Source organism: Colletotrichum tamarilloi, assembly GCF_030869305.1.
Source record: "Colletotrichum tamarilloi strain Tom-12 chromosome Unknown Scaffold_36.1, whole genome shotgun sequence".
Lineage (NCBI taxonomy): Eukaryota > Fungi > Ascomycota > Sordariomycetes > Glomerellales > Glomerellaceae > Colletotrichum > Colletotrichum tamarilloi.
In genome coordinates, this window is record NW_026849419.1 from 321965 (window position 1) to 337702 (window position 15738).

Consider the following 15738-nt stretch of genomic DNA (forward strand, 5'->3'; position numbering starts at 1 on the left):
CCTTGTCGGAGCTATACCGAAGGAACGGTGGAATTACACTTAAGATTACCTATTACCACGATAATACTCTTCCGTCAAGCCGTCCACCAGAGCCTCGACACGACAACAAGCCACAGCCGAGACACGATTGTGGAAGCGATTCCTAGCATCATGAAGTCCATCTTTGGACCGCCAACGTTGCCAAAAGTCGCTGTGGTGGGGGTGTCGTTGGCGGTACAAAGAACGCTCAGTCGTCCGTACCTGACCTGCAATTTCTTCGTCTCTCTCCATCCAGCGCCACATAATGTCTTGGGCTCCGCCTTGGTGGTCGCTAAACAGTCGGTCAGGGAACTCCCTACCCGCGCCCCAGCCGTCTTCTCAACCCAGCCGAGTGGCGCGAAACCGGTCTTGCCACTGCGTCCTTGGGCTGGGGCCATTGGTACTGGCCAGGGGTGTTGCGGGCCAATTTGTGGGCACACTGGCACGCCTGGGAAGTGGGCGTGGCTGCTGCGGGTGGGCGTCCAAGGGGCGCCGTCCGGCATGGGCTACCCGTTTGGACGGTGAAGAGGGAGCACCAGGCTAGACCAGGGCCGGCTTCTCCAACGTCGCTGACAGCCCAGAGAAACCTGGCAAGCCTGGCAGACCCCGCGAAGCTTGAGCGAAACGGGTCTCACTTGACATTGTCAAGGCGAACGGGTTTCCTGAATATTGAGCTTAAACGGACTAGGTATCGGTCCTCATACGGTTGTTATTACGACGCGGACAAGTTTGATGTCCTCCCCGGCTCAGCCAGACACTTGGAATGAAGTCACCACCAGCCTAGAGAACGTGAAGGAACGCTCACCGACCTCCAACTCGACAAGCTGGGGGAGGATGATGACCCTGGTGGCTCTTAAGCTACCCTGAGCTCTAGGAGCTACCTGGTCGCGTACCCGCTCACAGGGCATACGGGCCTAGGAATCCCAGTATCCCAAGGGCCAACTCGAGCCTTGCGGGTATGCTGCAACATTTGGCAACGTCTAAACATTCTTTCAACGTCAATCTCCACGTTCGAGGCACTTGTGTATCCATTCCTGCCAGCGACCGCATCTGACGCTGACCGCAGTCTACGCAGTATGTCGACGGTGACATGTCAGGCAGCGGACTTCTGTCCCTCATCGTCTCGGGAATTGCAATTTCCTTGCTCATCATACCACGGCAACGCCGTCACAAGAAACATTGCAGGAAGAGCGAACACCACTAGCGTCGCGAGCGGGCGTTCGGATTACTACCCACACAGGTCACAGTGCCATCAAAGATCCACAGAAGCGCAACAATGCTCAGGGCCCGGCGGCCCCTCCAATCACGCCAGAGGCACTGCACCCCCTTGGACGCGGCACGTAGTCGATGACAAGTCCATCTATCCGTATGCTATCAGCATAACCTCGCCGACGCTGGCGCATTCCAGAAACATGGATATTCCCTTCATAATCATAGACAAAAGCTGTCAACGGCCACAACGTTTTTCTGCAACGCCATTCCTGCCACGTTAGTTGCCAGCCCAGCGGGAGTTCCACCAGTCAACGCCATAAAACGGCGGCCAGCCCGGCTAGCAACTATTGCCTCTTCCGGTATCGTCACGCTTCGGCTCAACGGTGCGGAGCAGCTCGTGGCGATGCTGTCGGCCAGCTCGACCTCTCCATATCGTCTCCAACTCACTGGACAGGATTTGTGCCGCTTGACGCGTGTGCCAGGATATGATGGGGCCCTAAGTGGAGCCTTTTATCGGCAAAGGAAGACCGGGGGCTTTTCATGGTCCTTCTAAATCTCATTTCGTCCCAGTGGACCTTCTGCACATTCGGAAACTTCGAGATGTGCAGCATGTCAGTGCGCACGCATTGCAGGCACCACAAGACTTGTCGGCACCAGGCTGCGCTGCACGGCCAGGGAGGTGGAGGACCGCAAGAATCAGGGGAGGGGACGAACCAGGACTGTCTGCCCTTGTCCCTCCCTCCCCCCTGTGTCTCTTTGCAGCCATTCACAAGACGACTGCAGTCCTCGTACCGAGCCATTCGTCCCTCCATGAATTGGTCGCGCGAATCCTTGCAAGCCACGCCGCTCCCAGACTCTAGAGCCAACCCTGAAAATTGACGACATTCGTTCGACGTCACGTTTGTCAAACCATTTGAGCCATGTACTCGACTCAAATTTGACTTCACGTCAAGTTCTCTAGATCCACAGACTCGGACAGCATTCGACTAACCATCGTATATCGAGCTGCTACGCATAGTCGTCTCGAAAGAAAAGGCGTATCAGGACATGTCTTCACAACGCCTCGTGACCTTTCGTCTTCAGCCACCACTATTTTATATTGCCCGACTGCCTGGATACAGCGAGGTCTTCGTGACGGCAAGTATTTTCTTGAGGAACAATGTCTAAACATGAATTTGTGCGCGCTCTTTTGACCCTGACGAACACGTGGTGCATGGTTAATAAACGATTTGTGTGAATATCCGCCAAAGTGCTTGTCAATCGACTCCGCCAAGCTGGCACAGCACGATATCTCCAAAGATCGCCCAGAAATAACTGTCTCGGCCGCTCATAGTAGCCAGCCTATCACTCAGGGCGAGCCTGTCAAGCTCCAGACGTTTTCATTCCGAAAAATACCGGTTGATAACTTGGAAATGGAATTCGATAGACCTCACATATAATGAAATATGATGAAATTTTGGGAAGCAAACGTAACTGGCCCTATGTCATAAAACCAGCCTCAAATGTGGTGAGTGAACGGGAGGCAGTATGGCGCCTTGAATATGTAGGTGCTCCTCTGTTGCTAGTAAGTATACCCTCGCAACGACTACGTCGGCGCCCTGAAACTATGGCAAATATCACGAGGATCTTGCATATGTCTCGGTCAACACTCTGTCTGCGAGACAGCCTCCATGAGATATTCCAGACATTCACCGATATCCTACGGGTGCCACATGCGTGTAATCCTTCACATGACACGATACGGACGTTGGCGGAGTGGCAACTCGCCTCAGGGAAAAGTCCATAACAGCCGTCCGAGACAATTCGACTGTTTGCGGAGTGTTTTGGTCCATTTGCTTTCTTATTTTGAACGTCTCGCGCGGGAGCTCGGAAGGGACGTGGCCAGATGGGTCCCGTCCCCCGTTTTCCTAATCGTTCATGCGATGCCATGTTGGCAAGCATACGGATACCCACGCCAGCCTCCGCGAGCATGCTCGCATGTCTCAAAAGCTCTTTGGGTGGGTAGGTTTTGGGACGTTGCGGCGGTTAACTTTGACGGAACCGACTCACCGCCTCCACTGGATCACGACTCAAGACTCGCCTTCACCGCCTGAAGGCGCTGCCGCGCGGCGTCTAGGCCGGTCTTTAAACCATCAACGCAGTGCGGGCGGTAAAGTTGGTTATGGAGATAATTTGTTGGAACGGATGATATATTGGCTTCACTTGAAGTGTTTACCGCGTGGCGAGCTTCGTCACGGTTCCAACGCGTTTGGAGCTTTTGGGATGGACATGAAAAGATTCATCACATGACTGAGCCTGCAAACCCTCGAGCATTGCAATTAGCTCTTACATAGACGTTAATTCAGAGTAGTAAAGTTGGTAACGTGAAGGCCGGCATCAAGAAGAGGCTATGTCTCCATGTTTCATTTATCGACTACTCTTGCGGCTGGCCTCACCTAGGGACTCTGCTGTCGAGATGTAAGACGGCTCAGATATTTACTGACATGGACATGAAAGTTGAAATTTGCATGAAGCAGACGCCTTATCTACATACATGGGATCTTCTCTGATACTAATAGTAGGTAGCATGGCATGAGAGCACGAATCTTCCACGAAGACGAACGATATGACCGCCCCTCGAGGCGTTCCACATCGACCCTCTACTGCAGCACTATGGCTGAACCAAATCAATGTCAAGTTCACGAAAGCCCAAACATAATAAGCCCTCACTGAACATGCTTCACTCTACCTCGCGCAACTAGCACTGCTCATATCGCCCCAATGCCCACAGAACGGTATGTTCCGTGACCTCAACTTGACGTTATCCACAATCTGAGCAGGGGAGGCGCGTAGCAGTGACAGTCCAGAGACATCGCGTCCAACTTCCTGGCCAGACCACCCCGGCCATACAAGATCCCACCAGCCGGTTGGATGGAACTCAACCACTCAAACCCGCCGCCATTCTCCGCCGTTGAAGAGCACCAGCAGGCTCCAGGCCCCCCCCCCCTGACACGTTTGCTTTCCTACCGAATGAGGTTTAGAAAGGGTGAGTCTTTGGAAAGATTGGAAAGCAAACCCGTGGATACTTCCCCGTTGCAACTTCCCCCTGCATCATGCAGTGGTATCGGCGACAGGCATCATTCCACTATATTTAGAGGCCATGCGAGCAGGTCCCAAGGTGCTCGACAGACAAAAGAGAGAGAGGAGAGCGCGAGGTTTCGACTCCGGTGCCGTTCAGGGAATAATATTTGGGGTGGTATTTTTCCCTTGGCATGGATATCCATGCCGGTTCTGGATTGAGGTCTCCAAAGCATGGTGCAAGGTTTAAGGCAAGCAAGCAAAAAAGCTGCCGTAAACCTGGCACAGCCTGAGCACTCCTCCTCACTCTCTCTTTCTCCAATTTCCACGTGGGGGCGCCTTTTTCCCCCTTGATCCTCTACGAATGCACCAGTATCCCCGACTGCTGTCTCGATAAAGCAAGTCTCCGGGATAAAGCTATTTTTTCATACCTGCCGCCGGGGCCTGGGTGTTCGAGAAGCGTCCCGCCGTTGGACCCGTTGGGGAATGACCCGGCACCAAATCTTGTGAAAGGGTTCATTGGAAGTGGAAACGGGCTTGGGTCCTCGTAAATACCCAGTGGTACCTTATTCGAGAAGACTCGAGGCAAGCCTATAGCTATAGGATGTAGGTACCTATAGCAGAGGGAACGCTATTGAAACCCTTGATGGGCAGAAAGCCATTTGTGTGGAACAGTCCCGGTTCGGGTAACCAGGACTGCAACCTCTTCGGCGTGGAGAGGGCGGCGCACGCGGTTGACAATGACACCTCGATGTGTGTCGATGCTACTCTACGTCAATGGAAGGACTGGAGGGAACATGCCCCCTCCATGCCGCCGTACGAAGCGGTGGAAGACCCGCGCTAGAGAAAGGAGAGAGCTCGAGTTGGAGAAACACAAGTGAACAGGGACCCGGGAGTCGGGGGGGAAAGATTGGGAAGAGGCGGCAGGGAGGTGGGAGGGAACTCTAAGGTGGGCACTGGGCAGGAAGTTTGCTGGGGGGCTTTGGAGAGTCAAAGGAGACATGGAAAAAAGGGGTCCTGGGGCCATTCTTGGGGCGAGGTTGAGGCCTGGTCGGCGGTGAGGTGACGATGACATGGGGGACGACGCGGTTCGTGGTTCTTTGGGCGGGGCGAAGCGACGCGTTTGGCAGGGTCCCTGGCAGGGTCGAGAGACGCGTCTGGGTTTTTGGGAGGTGAATACGGCGATTGTTTGCGAGATGCGAGTTGCAGTGGCCCATGGATTGGGTTGAGAAGAGAAAGAATAGAGAGGTTGAAGAATTCGGCAAAAGCCTATAGACATGAAAACGAGTTGCTAGCTTGCTTCCGAGGAAATGAAGTAGATTTGCCAGAGTATACATCGTGAGAACCGGTACTTGGTGTTGGAGCTCTAAAGTCCTGTTCGTCGACTCGGGCACTATCTGAGCCTTGAGAACGTCCGAGTTGCAAAAGATTATACTTGGACACCATGCCTGTGATGAAGTTTCCCTAGTTGCAGGTTGACCAGGGCAACATAGCTATCATGTTGCCGTAAATGTTCTTGTTTCCATAATCATGAGGGCAAGGAATGAGCTCTCTACTGAGCTGCCCGATATGCAGCTTGCTGGATCCGCGCGGTCGAAGACCACCATTCTGACCGCTCATCATAACCCAGCGTTTTCGTGTTAATGACTGTCTTCCGTGGCCAGCACTCTTCAGAGGGACAGTCCATTACAGTATAAGGTTGGATGCCAGCGTGAGAGAGGACGCTGGTTCGCAGAAGTGTGAGGGTCTTGTGGGCTTGGATACAGCATCCCGGCGGCTGCGGTCGCCGTTGACACTCTCGGTACGATGGATCTCACATACTACGTGGTACCGACGTCAGAAGTCTAGAGGTTGCCAAACGAAAGACGTGACTTCAATATGACCCCCGGACTACTACGAACAGAGCTGCCTATACGCCACTTTTTCCGAAACAGTAATTAATGATCAAGAATTGACGACGACCTAAGATACATCAACGTCCTGCTTTCATAATCTAACCGATATGTTGTAATAATATCGAATCATCTGCGATCATCATTGGCCGTTTCTAATCGTTCACTACCCTTGCCTTTCGAATCCTCTTCTTTGACTTTCCACGTCGTGCTCCTGTCTTCAACGGTCCTCCGCGGCGGCACGTAATTGTGAATATAGAAAACGTTCAGCCTCTCTCTGGGTTTCATTCACCGTTGCGGCTTCTTCAGCCTTCGTCCCTCCGACTAGTATACTGTCTCCACTCTACTCGATGTCCAGCTGTCCTCTCGTCGCTCTAGGCCCGCGTCGTAATTGCGAAGGCCTCTTTTCTCTCGGGTGTCGTGCGTTCGTTGTACTTCTATTGTAGGGGGTGACTGGATGAATAATGATACATAGCTGAGGGACAAAGTGAATGAGTCTCGTGGTACCCGCGTCTTGTAGTATTCCTGGAAACGGGGAGAGAAGAGTGCCTCGGTCAAAGATGGTATTCTCAGGATTGCTCAGTCTGATATCGCTTAAGCGAGCGAGTGATTTGAAAGAGATAAATTCCATTCATACTAAATTAATGCCTGATCGAGGGACTGATCTGTCGATTTCGACCTGCAAGCTTCCACTCATAGTCGTCATAGCTATAAAGTTAGGCAGAACACTTGCTTGACTCCAGAACTAGACAGGACAGCAAGTGTTATACAAGATCTCTGGATATCTGGCATCTGCCCACTCTAGTATATGAAGAGTATCCGTGTATTCCAGGGAGACAATCTACACAATACTTGCTTCACCGACGCAGCTATATCTTCTCAATGCCCCGGGACTCTCCGTAAGGAATCTTACACGCGTGGGTTTTATTTCTCCATCTTCAACGACGACGTCCTTATCCAGGAGACGCAGAGCAGGAGGAGATCCCTTACGTCAAAAAGTTGCAATTTGTTCAGACTCAAGCCCGTGAAACATGTACCTAACCCGCTCATATTCTGTCGTGGCTTGAGTGCGTGAATGAAAGCATACCAAGAATTTCTATCCAGTGTATCACTTCGATAGGTATTCTCGTCATGTCTCCGGGCAGTACTATTAACATCTCGGCGTCCAAGACAAAATCTACATCCCGCCACTCAGAAAATGCAAACATCGTAGACGGGAGGACTCCGAACTGCTGAAGACTGCTGAAATCATAAATACCTTATGGATAATGTAAGAATTTGGGCGACGTCCAAGGGGCACAAGTTCCGTATGTGGGATTCAATCCTCTCAAGAGCATGATACCTTTCGTTTAGATATCAAAAGTGACACCATGCTAAAAGACCAGACCTATTCGCATGGTGTACCTCTCACGGAAGACCACTTGTCATACAGGCTGCATCTGCAGTCTCTAATCTCATATCCTACAACACCGCACCCACCTCTATCAACACGACCTCATCCTTCAGCAGTTAACACATCACACCTCTCACGTCTCCCCAAAAACAAAAACCCCCTTGCCCTTCCTAAACCCACCAAGCGTCCCCTGAACGGCACTCTGCAAAACCCCCTCCTCAGTACCCCAGCTCCAAGGAACCTCTTCGACAGGGACATCTTTAAACCTGCCCTCCCTAATCATCCCCAACACGTCCTCAATCGCAAACTTCCTCCCCGTAGGATCCCTCTCGTTCCACTTACTCAACCAGAACCCGACAAACCTGATATCCTTGAATATCAACAACCCCGTAGGCAACATGACGGGCTGCCTCGCCATCCCGCCGTACGAAACCATCGTCCCGCTCTCCCCCAAACTCCTCGCCACCGCCGTCGCCGATTTCCCGCCCACGCAGTTCAGCCCGAGCCCGACCTGCTCCCTCCCTCCGCGGGTCAGCTCCGCAAGCCGATCCCGCCACTCCCTCGCCAGAAACTCCTTCTCCGTCACCACGACGGTGGCGCCCAACCCCGTCAGCTCCTCCTTCAACGCTTCCGTCTCGGCGGGCGTCTCCCTTTCCCGAACGACGTTGATACTCCTCAACCCCCACAACTTACCCAGTTGCACCGCCGCCCTTCCAACACCGCTATTCGCCCCATTCTGAATAAACCACCCGCCACTCCCCGGATCAAGAGCCTTCATGCCCCCATCGCTCCCCGCACGAATCTCCCCCGGCCCGTACGTCCTCAAAATCCGGTACGCCGTACACGGGTTCACACTAACCGTCGCAACCTGCGTAGGCGTCAACCCTTCCTTGCTAACCTTCATCACATCCTTCGCCTCAGCGACAGCGTGCGTGCGCCACGTCCCGAACGAGCTGGCGTTGGGAATCACCCAGTCGCCCTTGCTCAGCCCGGAATCCTTGGATCCCACGGACACGACCTCGAAGACGCCCTCGTTTCCGGGAATCGCAGAGGGTTCGGGCGTGCCGATGAGTTGCGTAAAGGGGGGTTTGGCGCCGTACGTGCCCTGAATGGTGTTGATGTCGGCCGGGTTGATGGGGGCCGCGAGGGCGCGCAGGAGGACGGCGGAGGAGGGGATCGAGGGGGAGATGGAGTGTGTGTGTAGTCTGTTTTCGTAAGTGTCAGTTTTGTCTCTATTCGTTTGGACGGTGGGTGATAAGGCGGACTACGTACTGCAAAACGTCGCTGGGCTCGCCCTCCTTGGAGAACACGAGCGCCTTGGCCTGGGTATACCCGTACGGACCGGACTTGTATCGTCGCGCAACACGGGGGAGTAGGTACTGCGCCGCCGCCGTTCGGCCGGCAGCCGGTCGCAGCGCCGAGGTCAGCGGCCGAAGCGCCGTCGTCGCAGTATTTGTGCGCAAGCTCGCCGCCATTGTTGTGTTGGATGTGTCAATTGTAAACAGTTAGTCGGCAATTGGGCACGATGACGCAGTGTGGTGGTTGTGGAAAAGTGACGTTTAATCGCGGGACACCAAAAAAAAAAAAAACCGTAGCTCTAAGCTTCAGGTCCCGGCTCTGGCTCGGCAAACGGGCGACCGGTAGCTGGAGCTCCGTCTCACAATGACGTCCACAGGTTCCTTCCATTACAACGGACGAATCAGCCCACTAGCGCCGTCCCCTGGGATGTGCACGCCGCACGCCGCACAGGAAAGGGGCGGTGGTCCCCGCCGTTTCCGCGATTGGCTCGAGCTTCCCACCGCCACACAACAGCTCCGGCAAAAGGGACGGACGCGGCACGCCGTCTAGGGTGTCTAAACATGAACGGCGGCGGCTCCGGGTATTCAACGGACCCACGGGGAATACGATATGGTCGTGTACGACAGATGGTCCGGCAGCACGCTATTCCGCACAGGTACAAGCGAGCTTCCAGCGGACCGTCGAGAATGCATTGTGACATGTTCTAGCGATCTACTTTGCTGCAGCATCGTTCTCCAGCAGAAAAAAACTAGCCATGGCCTTACTAGGCTCTTCTGCGCGCTAAGAACAACCTGCAGATGCAAGCCTCTCGCCACATGATGTGTTCAAGGGGCCATAGCGTCAGGTTCGGATGACGCGGGGTCCATCTGTCACCATCTTCTTTTCTCACCAAGTTCGCTTCGTTGCGTCGGTCCTTCGAAGCCGACTGATATTCTCACCCATTCATAACGTGGCGAACCTCAGTGTAGGTGGTAAAATGTAGTCTCTATTACTGCTGCGGTTGCCACATAAGCACCAGCGGCATCAGGATGCACTTGGCCAACTGCTCCGTGATATGGCGTTTTCAGCCATCGTGGCTAAGCCCAAAGCATCTTCGCCAATTGATAGTTGCACACTGTCTCGTGCCATTGTGAAAGCTGACGCGAGCTCGAGTTGTTTCTCGTTCCTCCATCGGTCGTCAGCCTCGCCACCGTTTCTTAACCCCTACAAGCTTCTCCATCAAACCCGTAAACATCAACATGTACATTAGAAGGTAAGTCGTAGAAGTAGGAAAGGGTTTGACCAATAAGCCCGCAAGGAAAAGAGATTTGGGGTCCATGGTGCCTGTACCTCCCAGACAGCGCAATGAGATGAAAAGAAACACACAAAACAAAGAAAGTGTAAACAACGTATGTCAGAATGAGCCCGCGGCGCGAGCTGGGTATCTTGCATAACTTCTTCCAATCTTGCCTCCGCTCCTTGTCACATCTGCTCCGTTCCATCCCCGCCTCTTCGTCTCCCAGCCCTGGCTCGAAATGAAGTTCAACTTGAAGAAAACGCTAGGAAATCGTATTGGTGCATCCGCTCGGATTCGGTCGTTCGCTCGTCGGCGTATATAAGGTGGTTTTTTTCTCTTTCGCATTCGACAAAGAAGCCGGTTCCCGACTCCAAAAACCGGCAGCTCTGTAGATATTAGTCATAACTAGTATCGGAATTTGTCCGCATCTAGTCAGTAATTATTTGATGTTCTTGAATAAGTCGTCTCCAAGACTGCCCCCGTCCCCTACGTCCAGCCTGGCCTGGAGGGCGCTTAGCTCGGGGATCATGGGCGGCGGAGGTCCTTGGACCTGAGGTGCCTGCGCCTGTGCCTGCGACTGAGGGATCTGTGGCTTGCTTTGCGTTTGGCTGCTGGTCTCGCTGACGTTGGGGTGCTCGTAGACGACACTGGATCGCTTTTGTGGCGGGGAGGATTCGCTAGTCCTCAACCTCTTGAACCAACCACTGCTTCGCTTCGATTTCTTCTCGTCGACGATGCTGCCTTGACTACGGCTCATGGGACGATTGTGGGCGGACTGAGTTTCGCCTTCTGCATATGCTTGGTTCAGTAATGTCCGGCTGAAGAGACGACGGATGCTGCCTTGTCTGCTTGACGCTGCTGGAGAGAGTGGTGTGTCATCCGAGAATCCTTTCGTACCATTGGTGGTGGCGGGCGAGCCTGGGACTGCTGCCGTATGACCATTTGTCTTGTTCTCGACCTTTTCCTTGACGGCGGACCCGGAGTCCTTGGTTTCGCTCACACGCGGGGTCTGGGGAGGCGTGGGGACCTCCTGGACGGGGCTGGGGAGCGGCGGGGGGATGTTGGTTCCCTCGGTCAAGGAGCCGAACTTGAAGTCCAGCTTGGGGAGCTCAAATCGTTTAGAACCGGTGGAAGGCATGGTGGGCGATGGTGCGGATCAGAAGGTTTGTGTCATCAATTGACTTTGTTGATGCAAAAGCGAGGTTGGGCCAGGATGGGTCCGTTTGAAAGGCGAGGTTTGCAAATGGCAATTGCAGGATCCGCCAGCAGCCAGCTCGACAAACGAACGCGTGACAGGCAGTGTGTGCGGTTCGCCCGTGGCGTGTGTCGTTGTACGGAGCAGCAGGGGGAGTCGAATCGGACCCAGTGCGAGTGCGGGTTGTGGTCTGGTGGGACAGCGTGGATGTTGTGGACGAGAAGAGAGCGAGTGCGACGTAAGAGAGTCTGGGAGGAGTGGTATCCGTAGGGAAGGATCCGCTGATCTGGTGGATTTCGTAGGGAAAACGGAGCCGAATTGTGAAGGGTTCTGAGAGAGTGAATGTCGAGGTTGGTGACGGTACGGGCAGCATGCAGGGTATGCTTCAGAGCGAGATTGGGTATTCGTCTTGTGCAGTGGCGCACGAAGGAGCAGGCGGAATGGTGGACAGGCGATGCAGTGTACAGTACCAGGTACTCGTATAAATGCAGGGTTCGCAGTACGGAGTACGAAGCAGGTAAGGTAGTGTACGGAGTAAGGTAAATTGGTGCAGCAGGTTCGGGCTATGTACAGCCGCCGTGCTGGGATTCGAATTGGGTCTCTAGGTATCGGTACCACGAGGTTGAAGGCGGTCGTATCGAGCCACGATGGTGTTTGAGTTGGCCTTGAATCGTAGCCATAGGCTGAGCAGTAGTGAGGGCGAAGACTGAAAAGTCTTGGGCAAATCGAGAGGGCACAAATAGCGGTGCTGGCTCTACTTGAAGTCGAATCGAGTTGGGCTCCAAGGACGTGGGGAGCTGCAGTGGCCAGAGACGAAACGACACGAGACGGCGAGTGAGAAAGAAAGTAGGCCCAAGAGAGGAAGAAAGGCCCGGGGACGGTGGAGTAGAAGAATGGAACGGCAAGTCGGGGGTCAAATGGGAATTGAATTGGATGGGGAGTCTTAGACAGTAGACTGAGGTGGACGATTGCCCTTGGTTCGTTCCCTTTGCTTGCTCGGTGCTTTTTCTGCTTGGTGCTTGGTGCTGCTTGGTGCTGGCGTGGGCGTTAGATGGCGGGATTGTGCAATGGGATTGGACTGCTCGTCCAGTTGGACTGGGCTGGATGGGTGAATGGATGGATAGGTTGGATTGGATTTGAGATGTCCTGCAGGGGTCCAGCACTTTGCGTGTTTGTCAGGTAACCAGAACTGCCAGGTCGTTCCCCGACGGGTGGGATGGCGTCGCACTCACCCTGGGGCCCCTAGAGGTGTCCGGGTACGCAAGTGAGGTCGTCTGACAAGGATGCGCCTGCCAACTTGGTGTCTTCGTCTTTTCTTCCGCTGTTCCTTTTTTTTTTCTTTCTTTCCTCTGCCTCTGCCCCCGAGTGACCAAAGTCCGCGCGAAGCAGAATTGCGGATTGTTCCACGCATCGTACGGAGTACGCATACTCCGTAGATCCCCTTCGCTTTTCTTCTTCTTCTTCTTCTTCTTCTTCTTCTGCTCCCTTCGAGTCTCCCTCATTGACGAATGAACCCCGGAGCCCCATTGCTTCAGGTTGGTGTTCTGATCTTTTCGGGAAGCGACCTGAACCTGGCATTCCGCCTTGCTGGGATGGCAGTTTGAGATGCCAGATTGAGGCGCCGGGCTGGACCTTTACCAACATCTGTGCCCCCCATTCTGGATAGCTCTGGCACTCTGCTTGTTTACTTACATAAGACAGACGTCCGTTCTTCCAACCGTGCGAAGATTGACCTCGTTAGGTAGGCACAAGACGAAAACGGGGACCGAGAGCCCACGTGAAAGTTGGAAGTGGCACTGACATTGACAATTGCAATTGCGCCTGCCTGCCAGCCTCCACTGCCTGCCATTTCCAATGCACCAAACGTGCCTGCCTCTCCAATCTCTCTTCCTTCCGCGGCAACAAAAGTTAGTAGTGCCCGTGGCATCTTGCCCGTCATGCCCATCCGTCCCTTCCCCTCCTCCATCGCCCCTCCCAGCTAGGTACCCCCTACCTACCTTAGGTTGGATGCCACTGCCTGCTGCATGAACATTGCTTACCTAAGTGCATATTTCCCGACGTGCAACACGTAATCTTAGAGTTCGCATTATCGACTTCTCCAATCACCAAACGTTGTTACCTTATTTTCCACTGCAAATTCCTCTCATTCGACTAGACGTCAAACATTTAGCATGATCGGCGGTGTCTCCCGAGTCACAGAGCCTGTCATTGGCAGCAGGGGCTTTCTTGCTCTCAGCTGCCATACGAATACCTTAGTGCCAACTCTGCCATACTCTCAACTGTGCCGTCCCGTCCATGGTTGTTGTCACACTCTTACCTTCAAAGCTGCGGCAAAAGACGTGGAAAGCTTGGCTTCACAGCCACTGATATGCAAGAGCAACACGATCCAAGATGCACCAAGTCGACGCCTGCAGCAAATTGTCCGTGAACCTGCACTAGCACAACTTGCACCACACCCTCTTAGCTGCACTACTCAGTCCACACTGCTGCACACCATACATATCACCATCAAGGTCTGATGGATGCATACTGGCGCGTCTCAACAGCTTTGTCTGGCACGCGGTAATCCCATCCGCTACTCCCTTCCACTCTAATACGACGTGTAGATTTACAGCGCCAACATCGGATTGTCATCTGCACGAGCATTCCTCGGAACAACATCACAGTCGTTTGCTAAACATTTGCGTTCCTCTGTCTCGACTACGCTGGGTCTAGCAAATGTAAAACCATCACACCATGTCTTCCAAGTTTTCTCTCCTTCGGGCCATTACTGACTCCCATGTCCACGCCGCGCGCCGCCTAATACCATGATTTAGGTCCGTTCCTGAGCTAGCAGACCATATCCAACCAGCTCCGCCAACAAGATATCACCTTCTCTCTAACACCCTGGCAATCCGGCCATGACCCGGCCTCCGTTTGAAGCTCCATGCCTTCCCTACAAGTACAGAGACGTGACCCCATCTCAATTGGTCCGGTGTGCTCGACGGTCCGGCAGACCAAGCAAACGCTCAAGGAGCCGATGCGCCGAGCCGTGTCGCCAATAATCCCGTTTCAGCAGCCCAAGTTAAACTGGGTTATCTGCCGCAAATGGGGATACTCAAGGGAAGCTGCATTACAGCTCGCCGCCTGTTCCTACAAACGTCAAACGCTCCCCTCCGCCATCCCGCTTCTGATCAGGTTTTCAGCCATTGGTCTGGCGAGGCCGACTACGGATACCGTTGATGGCATGGCTACTCGGCTAGCTATCGGAATTTTTTTCATGTGGCGATCGTCGCAAGGCTTAAGACGACAACGCTATTCAAATTTCATGCGACAGTCACGACTATGGTGTGAGAAAGATCGTCATCCAGCACGAGTCAACGACACCCGTGAATTATTACCAAGGCTTGCGCGATGCTGACTGGCTATTCTGCCTTAACCCAGTCTCACGTACGGTCATTTATCGCGTTTTCGACTTCTCGGTCAAGCGAGAAACATTGGATTCCCAAACAGGGAAACGGCTCCATTCCGAATCTCCTCGCATGCAGGCAGGCCGCTAGCACCAATCCCCACGACCATGGCCCACGATCCTTGATCCTTGAGCGCGTGGTGGTCCCTGGCCGCCCCCATCCAACGAGAAATCAGACCAGGCAACCCCTATTTCGCATTTTCCTGTCTTCTCTTCTTCAAAGATTCAAAGGTCCCGCGCACAAGATGCTTTTTCTGCTCTAGCCCGAGACCAGGGCCAAGAGGTTAGAATTGGACGAGAAAATTTGAGCTTTCCCACTTGATCGTATATCCGTATCGTGGCTTATCAATGGGAAATGCCTATCACGGACACGGGCCGTTTCATGCAGCCCACAGTAACTCCAAGAGCCTGGCACGCATCACGAGGCAAAAAAGTTCATCCCCGCTGCCTGGGTCTGCAAGCAAGGGCGTTGAAACATTACATGGAAACACATTCCCTATTGCCGGTACGGACATGCAGGTACCTCTGACTTTTGTTTCCTCTAGGCCGTATCCAAATCAGCCGCGCTTGTCGTCAAAACATGACATTTTCATCATGGGTTTATCGTGGATTTCCTGAATTTTGGCTCGACCTCTTTGGGTCTTTTTAATATCCGATTCTTCACAAGCAGACGAGCAACGATGTTACACCGTTGTCCACTCTGGCTAGAAATGTCAGAGCGTTTGCGCCGAACGTGGCTCCGGCGCGCTGATAGACCCAGAAACGATCAGGCATGACCCCATTTCTCCTACCCTGGTCCGAACGGTGCTTGCGTATCGTGGTTCGCGCATCACCCGGCGTTGGCAGTCGGACACGGAGCCCAAGCAAATTCCCAGGTGCACAAAAAGACAGCCTCCATGACTCAATCGCGAGCTGCCCGCTGCCCGCTGCTACTTTCAAGATTACGTG

General features: G+C 53.6%; 6 protein-coding genes across 6 annotated transcripts; all 6 read right to left on the reverse strand.

Moving 5' to 3' along the window:
• Nucleotides 1-74: 74 nt before the first annotated feature.
• On the reverse strand, nucleotides 75-521 carry CTAM01_09365 (uncharacterized protein; the record flags this gene model as incomplete). The annotated part of the gene is made up of 1 exon (XM_060525384.1): nucleotides 75-521. One exon carries the CDS (start codon nucleotides 519-521, stop codon nucleotides 75-77), a length of 447 nt encoding a protein of 148 aa, XP_060380089.1.
• A 7184-nt stretch (nucleotides 522-7705) lies between these two features.
• CTAM01_09366 (zinc-binding dehydrogenase) lies at nucleotides 7706-9047 on the reverse strand (the record flags this gene model as incomplete). Its single annotated transcript, XM_060525385.1, has 2 exons — nucleotides 7706-8777; nucleotides 8845-9047. 2 exons carry the CDS (start codon nucleotides 9045-9047, stop codon nucleotides 7706-7708), a joined length of 1275 nt encoding a protein of 424 aa, XP_060380090.1.
• A 1020-nt stretch (nucleotides 9048-10067) lies between these two features.
• On the reverse strand, nucleotides 10068-10352 carry CTAM01_09367 (uncharacterized protein; the record flags this gene model as incomplete). The annotated part of the gene is made up of 1 exon (XM_060525386.1): nucleotides 10068-10352. One exon carries the CDS (start codon nucleotides 10350-10352, stop codon nucleotides 10068-10070), a length of 285 nt encoding a protein of 94 aa, XP_060380091.1.
• A 234-nt stretch (nucleotides 10353-10586) lies between these two features.
• CTAM01_09368 (uncharacterized protein) lies at nucleotides 10587-11285 on the reverse strand (the record flags this gene model as incomplete). The annotated part of the gene is made up of 1 exon (XM_060525387.1): nucleotides 10587-11285. The coding sequence occupies one exon, from the start codon at nucleotides 11283-11285 to the stop codon at nucleotides 10587-10589; it is 699 nt and encodes a 232-aa protein (XP_060380092.1).
• Nucleotides 11286-11303: 18 nt separating this feature from the next.
• CTAM01_09369 (uncharacterized protein) lies at nucleotides 11304-12278 on the reverse strand (the record flags this gene model as incomplete). The annotated part of the gene is made up of 1 exon (XM_060525388.1): nucleotides 11304-12278. A coding segment is annotated over one exon (975 nt), but the record flags the coding sequence as incomplete, so codon positions are not given.
• A 239-nt stretch (nucleotides 12279-12517) lies between these two features.
• On the reverse strand, nucleotides 12518-12986 carry CTAM01_09370 (uncharacterized protein; the record flags this gene model as incomplete). Its single annotated transcript, XM_060525389.1, has 2 exons — nucleotides 12518-12584; nucleotides 12772-12986. The coding sequence occupies 2 exons, from the start codon at nucleotides 12984-12986 to the stop codon at nucleotides 12518-12520; spliced, it is 282 nt and encodes a 93-aa protein (XP_060380094.1).
• Nucleotides 12987-15738: the final 2752 nt, after the last annotated feature.